We start from the raw sequence: 7,500 nt of genomic DNA on the forward strand, positions 1-7,500 counted from the left end.
ATTCTAGTTATCTTGGCCACAGCTACCACTTACATATAATTATTCATATTTATTCGTAAACAAGGAGCACGACAAAACAAGAAAGAGAGAAAGAGAGAGGGGGGTACAGAGAGGTAGAAAGAGAAAGAGGGAGAATGAGAGGAAGAAAAAGATATAGATAGAGAGACAGGGGGGAGAGGGATGGAAAGAGGAAGAAGGAAAGAGGGAGAAAGAGAGGGGAAGAAAAAGAGACATAGAGAGAGAGAGGGAAAAAAGAGACATAGACAGAGAGAGCGGGAAAGAAAGAGATAGAGAGAGATAGACAGACAGATAGATAGATAGATAGAGAAAGAGAGAGAGAGAGTACATGTGTTTTGGACATTTCTTTCCCTTTCCCCCATCATGTCGTCACTGAAGTGTCGACATTCTTGCCTTTGCTGCACATTTCCTGACCACCTCTCGACAGGAGGCGATTAGATGTGTAAATCATCGATCCAGCTTGTCAAGTTTTGTGAAAATGTGTTACGTATAAGTACTCACGACTCGCATCACACTAAATTTCGCCTAAGTTTGATTTCCAAGGAGAGGCCGTATGGTCTGGTAGAATCTAATTTAATGAATAAATAAATGAATGAATGAATGAATAAATAAATGAATGAATGAATGAGTGGGTAGTAAATAAAGATGGCGGCACACTTGGCTAACATGCTACTTGCTTTTGCTATTTCGTTTGCTATTTCGGTTACAATTTTCTAGACTTCCGTAAGAACATCTCAACAATTATGTCTCACATTCGTATTTTAGGTTTAACTTCTCTTAATTCGTCATTCAGCTTTTCACTACATGACGAAAGAGTATTTTGACATTTGGAATTTGGAAAAAAAAAAAGTCACCGAAGTCGTTTTTACTCAAACGAAGTAGCGAAAGCAAGTAGCATGCTAACAAGAGACGTCTAGTGTGCTGCCACCGCAGAAGATACGAAGAGAGAGAGAGAGAGAGAGAGAGAGAGAGAGAGAGAATCGCGAGCACCCGTGTTTGTCCGCCTTTTTATAGACATACATGAATCCACCTCTCTTTCCAGCTAGACCCAGGCCGTCACCCGCTTATCTCCTATCCTATCACGCCAACATGTCGCAACTTTCTTACCCTACCTATACCTCACTCCCTTCCTCGTTCTCTCCCTCTCTCCCTCCCTCACTCTCTACCTCCCTTCCTCCTTCTCTCCCTTCCTCCCTCCCTCGCTCTCTACCTCTCTTCCTCCTCTCTCCCTTCCTTCCTCCCTCTCACCCTTCCTCCTTCTCTCCCTTCCTCCCTCTCCCACTTCCTCCTTCCCTCTCTTCCTTCCTCTCCCCCTTCCTCCCTCTTCTCTCCCTCTCTTCCTTCCTTCATTCCTTTCTTCCTTCCTTCATTCCTTTCTTCCTTCCTCCCTCCCTTCCTCTCCCGCTTTTCTCCCTCCCTTCCTCCTTCCCTCCCTCTCTCCCTTCCTCCTTCCCTCTCTTCCTTCCTTCCTCCCTCCCTTCCTTCCTCTCCCTCCCAGCTTCGCACTCATCTCCTCCTCCTCCTCCTCCCACCTAACAGATCCTCATGGACGTGCTGTGACACCCCGAGATGAAAGCGAACGCACCGACAAAACCGCGCGCGCGTGTGTGTGTGTGTGTGTGAGAGAGAGAGTGAGAGAGAGAGAGAGAGAGAGAGAGAGAGAGAGAGAGAGAGAGAGAGAGAGAGAGAGAGGAGTGATAGGTAGAAATATAGCAAGAAAGAGAGAGAGAGAGAAAGAGGGGTGATAGATAGAAATATAGCGAGAGAGAGGAAGAGGAGGAGGAGGCGGAGGAGGAGGAGTGATAGAGAAAGAGGGGTGATAGGTAGAAAGAGAGCGAGGAGAGAGAGAAGAGAGAAAGAGAGAGAGAGAGAGAGAGAGAGAGAGAGAGAGAGAGAGAGAGAGAGAGAGAGAGAGAGAGAGAGAGAGAGAGAGAGAGAGCGGGAGAGAGAGAGAAAGAAAGAAAGAAAGAGAGAGAGAGAGAGAGAGAGAGAGAGAGAGAGAGAGGAAACACAACCCGAGCAGAGACGAAAAGAAACAGTTGTCTTTTGGAACGGGATATTGAAAACAAATTGAATCTTTTAGACAAGAGTAAAGGCGGGGAAACGAGTCGGGGTTTCCAGGATGGGATCCAAAGTCCAGCCTTAATGGACCACTACAGGACCGGCCTGTCCCCTGAAACTGATGTATCTCATCTCTGATGTCCGCTCTCGATACAGAAAGGAAAAAATATTCAGCCACTGGAGCTGAGAGAGAGAGAGAGAGAGAGAGAGAGAGAGAGATAGAGAGAGAGAGATAGATAGAGAGAGAGAGAGAGAGAGAGAGAGAGAGAGAGAGCAGACCTGAAAATTATGTATATTAAAACAGCATCTTGAAGAAGAAGAAGAAGACAAAGAAGTAGAAGAAGAAGAAGAAGAAGAACGAAGAAGAAGAAGAAAAGGAGGCCGAGCAGAGGAAACCCCTGTGCTTAGATGCCAACGTTGCTTCCCTTCCAAGGAGATTGTGTCGGGCGCGTAACTGTCGTTACGATGTAAACCCAAACACTGGGAGGACGAAACCAACGACGACGACGATGACGACGACGACGACGTCTTTGAATAGGATTATAATGTTTCCATCCAGACAATGGTATTGCTAACTCCACAACACACACGAATATACATCACAGAAAGCAGCTCTGACAGCTATCTCCCGTCGTTAGTTGCTGATAAGTCTCTCGTACAAGGGTACCAACCCTTCCGAGAGAGACCGCTCCATCAGCCAAAATAGAGATAGTTTTCGTGTTCAACAACGCTATTATGGTTTTTTGTATACATAAACAGGTACAACGTTCCATCGAGACACGAACATGTCTACAGATAATTTCAAAGTACAGTTACCACACGACTTTGAAAACGACTATCCACCTCTGCTAAGGGGAGGGGAGGGGAGGGAGAAGGGAAGGGGGAGGAGGAGGGAGAAAGGGGTATAGACCACGAATAATAATAAAACAGACGCTTGGGGCCAGCCAAAATTAAAGTTGGGACCTTTGTCAAATCAATTCCTTAACTGCAGATACAATACAAAACAGATACATACAAATTCATCATGGATAGTGCAGTTGGTAGATAAGCTGCTTGAAGAAATGCGGTGAACACATACCTGAAAAGAAGAAATAAGAAAAGCAGTCAGATTTTGGGATCACCAAAGTAATTCATGAGGAACAAAAAAAAAAAAAAAAAAAACAATACAAAAAAAAAACAATAACAAATAAATAAATGAATAAATATTTAATGATGATAGTGACAAGTCCCGGTCACATATGCACGACTCAACTGTATTCGTTTGAGTAGAAACGACTTAGGTTACAATCTTTTATTTTTCGAATCTCCAAATGTCAAGTCACCTTTGCGTCATATATTAAGAAGCTGAAAAACGAATGAAGAGACGTTAAACCTATACGAATATACATTTTTGAATTGTTCTTAGGGAATCTAGATCACTGTAAGCAAAGTTGTCTTCTAGGTTTTCACATTCACAACATTTGACGAGAATTTTGAATGTGTGACGGGGTGTTATAATACATACATACATATATCAATAGGCCATTTCCTCTTTATGTGAGGGGTGGCCAAGTTAAGACCATATAATGATATACACACCCAAAAAAAAAAAAAAAAAAAAAAAAAAATCGAGGTGAAGAGGGTTCTCCCCACAACCTCAATGAATTGAGAATCACCATACGCAACCTTGTTGGGGGGTAACCTCATTCACCCACCAACCCATCTTCCCGATGAGTCAACCTGGCAAACCGCTTCATTCAACTTTTCTGCCTCCTTCCCTCCACTCCACTTTGATCATCCATACCTCTTCTCTTCTTCCACATTGACTGTCTCGCCTTGTTCCATGATTCTCTTTGGCGTCTCGAAGCTCACGAGGTTTCTGCAACTTTGCGACGTCAGCGTCGTCCTTCCGGCTGGGTTAGTACGTGGAAGGGTCACCCAGGAGGTAAGTCAGGTCACATAAGGTCAGTGGAGCCACAGGACAGGTCAACAAGAAGTTTCATCCTCATGCATTACAGTTGAACAAACAAGACAGACTGAGCAAGAAAGAAAAGAGACATTAACAGAGAGTGAGGTCCGGTCAACAAACATAATTGGGTTAATGTGGAATGGTTTAGCCGTTTATTACATACAAGACAGTCTCATTAAAGGAGTTACCAGACTGGGCTTCTACAGACATCTACAGCGACGACAGTTAAGAATTCGTTTGAGTAAAATCGACTTCGGTTACAATATTTTATTTTTCAAATCTACAAATACCAAATTATCTTTCTGTCATATATAGCAAAGCTGAATGATGAATTAAGAGATTGCTAGTCTATACGAATGTTAGACATACTGTTGAAATGTTCTTAGAGATATCTAGATTTCTGTAAGCGAAGTCATTTTCTTGTTATTCAGATGAAGGTTGGAGGTAGGATGTGAAAGGAAATATAGACCAGTGTGATAACCCCCTAAAAGAGAAAGAAATAACAAGTATTTACAGAGTACGACAGTTTAACAAACACTAACAGATTAACATCATGAGAGGTTAAGGTTTGGTGGTGACTGTAATCCCACTTGCAGAAAAGTCTATGGATTCGTCTCCACAAGAGAATCCTCACGACATTGTCGTTCATTTACCTTCTGATAATTTCCCCCCCAGTAAGTAACACAGAGCTCCTGTGTTTGCATTTAGCTTCGCCCTTGACCTCACTTTACCATAACCACACACAATGGTACAAGGGGTCTGCCAACATATACATATGGATACATACAAGACATACATAAACAACAGATGTGTATACGGTTTGCCAATTTTAAACAAATGTGTTCTCAACATATTAGAAAAAAGTATTGCGAGACACTTTTTGTTTCTCTTGTCGCCATCAGCCAGGCGAAGCGAGTGACGTCTGTAACCGTTATTTGTCTTTCATATTAAAACCTAAGGCTTACATAAAACGGTCGGAGGAAGAACGCTGTGACCCAAGACGGAAAACTAATAACATTTCTATTTTGAGAGTTGCTACTATCGAGGTTTTTTTGTATTATCACTGCCGTCCCCCCACGTGACATTAAACATTTATTATCCTCAATTTGCTCGTTAATAAAGGCAACGAGGCTGTTTGTCCTACCAGATTCTTAATTAATTCATCGTTCCCATATCTTTTTTGGGGGGCTTGCACTTTTGTACACAAATATTGGTCGTTTGGTAGGCAGTAATGCTGGCGGACACCATTACCAACATTTTGCCCACAAAGGTTGGCATTCTCGTCCTGTTTACAACCACGAATGGCAAGTTGGCAACACAATGACCAGGGGCAATAACTAAACGCACACACACGCGCGCGCGCGCGTTCTCTCCCCCTCCATCGCTCTTGATCTTTACCTTTCCCTCCACAAACATATAAATACATACATACGCATATATATACACATGCACCCACGCGCGCACACACACTTCATTTTACCCAAATTGATGTACGCATCACCCTCCTGGGGCTGCTCACAATCACGCAACAATGACAGATGGAGAAAGTGCAGAAAAGAACTTGTCGCACAATCCTTGGCAAAGAATACACCACCTATCAGCACGCTCTCACCACACTAGGACTACCCACCCTTGCTGACCGCTATTTTCAGAGTATGAGGTCGTCTGTGGTCACCCAAGTTAAACATCCTCAGCACCGAAACCTGCTACCTCCATAGGTACCACGACCACGGCTGCAGGTGCGGCACCATAATACTATCAAGCCGATCAGAGCACGCGCCGACCGGTATAAGAAGAGCCCCATACCGACATTTGTGGTCTTGATCAACATCAAGAATTAACACTGTTGTACTACACACCTATTCCTCAGCTTACTGTTTTTGTCCTTTTTTTAATGCTTGTAACATCTTTTCATTCTCATATTTGTATACTATTATAATCTTGTAGGAAGTATATTTTCAGCAGTAATGCTGCTATACCCAATAAACCGATGATTATTATTATTATTTTTATCATTAAACGTCTGTCTCTTTCACAGCGTCTTTCCCCCCTCCCTCTGTGGGTTTGTGCATGAGTGTATTAGATGGTGCACTGTCAGAACATCTGAAGAAAAATATCCAATTTAGGCTTGAATGGATTGTAACTTCATCTTATAATTTCATGTTTGAAAACCACCATTTCATTTTATCACTCACTGTTCGTTTCATCGAAGCTTCCTCTATTCTTTCACTTTTGAGCCATTGCTTAATTCACTTCAAGAGAGAGAGAAAAAAAGACACGAGAATACTGTACACGCATACACCACGGCACTGCCCGACCACCAGAAAATAATAGCTATGGCGTACTCGCTCTTCGTTTCCTTCCGATCGTTTCCAAGTCACTGTTTCCGTCCTGTTCTTCCTAGAAACTGGAAGTTACGAAAACAGACCGTTTGGTCACCCTTTGTTTTTTAATTCGTTTAAATTAAGAATATATTTGGAGATATGTTAATAATATACTTTTTTTTTTAATTGTACGCACGTGTCTAAAGTAAATGCGTGATTGGCTTGAAACTCCTCAGCTACAAGTGACGACAAACAAATGACGTAATGTCGTTCTCAAAGAGTGCGTAATTGACAATCATTTTTCGGTGCTACTAAAGCTTTGTTTCTTAACCGGGGTTCGATCGAACCCCAGGGTTCGGTGAGTCAGTTTCCGCGGGTTCGGCTGTTCAGCGAATTTCTTAAATTGTCTCTGATATGCTACAGCAAATGTCAAATAGATTTTCATTATATATTCATTATGTTTTCGTTTTATGTGAAATTCATGTTTTGTTGGTTTTTTTCTTTGAACACAGTGATTTCGTGTGCAAATGATCCGTGGTACAGTTTTGTGCACTAATACAGTATATAGTTCCTATGTTTTGAATTTGAAAAAAAAAATCCAATACGAAGGGTTCGATGAATGCATGTATGAAACTTGCGGGGTTCAGTACCTCCAACAAGGTTAAGCACCACTGTACTATAGAGGTCTACCGTCATATGTCGCCTACCCAGGTGACCTGCGTTCCTCCGGGACGCTCCCCTCACCTGTCCATCAAACATGTGACCTGCCCAAATACATAAAAAACGTGACCTGTCCACGTGACCTAACCTGACCTATTTGTACCATTCTTTGAAGATGTACGAAGTGTGTATCGCTAGAATAAATGTATGGAAATATACATGTTTATCTTTATCTTTCTTCCTTTAATATGAATGCAATTAGAAATCCAATTATCTAGGTCATTCCTAGAATATGTACAAATTATGTGTCTATCGCTAAAATAAATGTATAGAAATGGTAGACCTCACGCTACAATAGCACCCATTTTTCTTATGATAAATAACTGGTAAAAGGAAAAATGTATAACGTATAACTTTCAACAACATTGTCCCAGGCAGAAGGATCAATTGATGAGGGATTGTTAGTTCTGAGGAACATTCTGATAGTTT

General features: G+C 42.0%; 1 protein-coding gene across 6 annotated transcripts in view; it reads right to left on the minus strand.

Moving 5' to 3' along the window:
- Positions 1 to 7,500, minus strand: part of sigmar (Tumor necrosis factor alpha-induced protein 8-like protein sigmar) — a 165,058-nt gene that overhangs the window by 56,299 nt on the left and 101,259 nt on the right. For 2 of the 6 annotated variants that reach the window (XM_076208076.1, XM_076208073.1), the window contains exon 2: positions 3,095 to 3,157. The exons of 2 other annotated variants lie outside the window; for them this stretch is intronic. In XM_076208076.1, the coding sequence (XP_076064191.1) occupies positions 3,095 to 3,105 (11 nt within the window). In that variant the 5' untranslated portion in view covers positions 3,106 to 3,157. Of the gene's footprint in view, positions 1 to 3,094; positions 3,158 to 3,862; positions 4,095 to 7,500 lie in introns of all 6 variants that reach the window. 2 more of the 6 variants (XM_076208072.1, XM_076208074.1) reach the window with 2 other exon arrangements.

Source organism: Oratosquilla oratoria, chromosome 24 (assembly GCF_046742065.1).
Source record: "Oratosquilla oratoria isolate Oo_2021 chromosome 24, ASM4674206v1, whole genome shotgun sequence".
NCBI lineage: Eukaryota > Metazoa > Arthropoda > Malacostraca > Stomatopoda > Squillidae > Oratosquilla > Oratosquilla oratoria.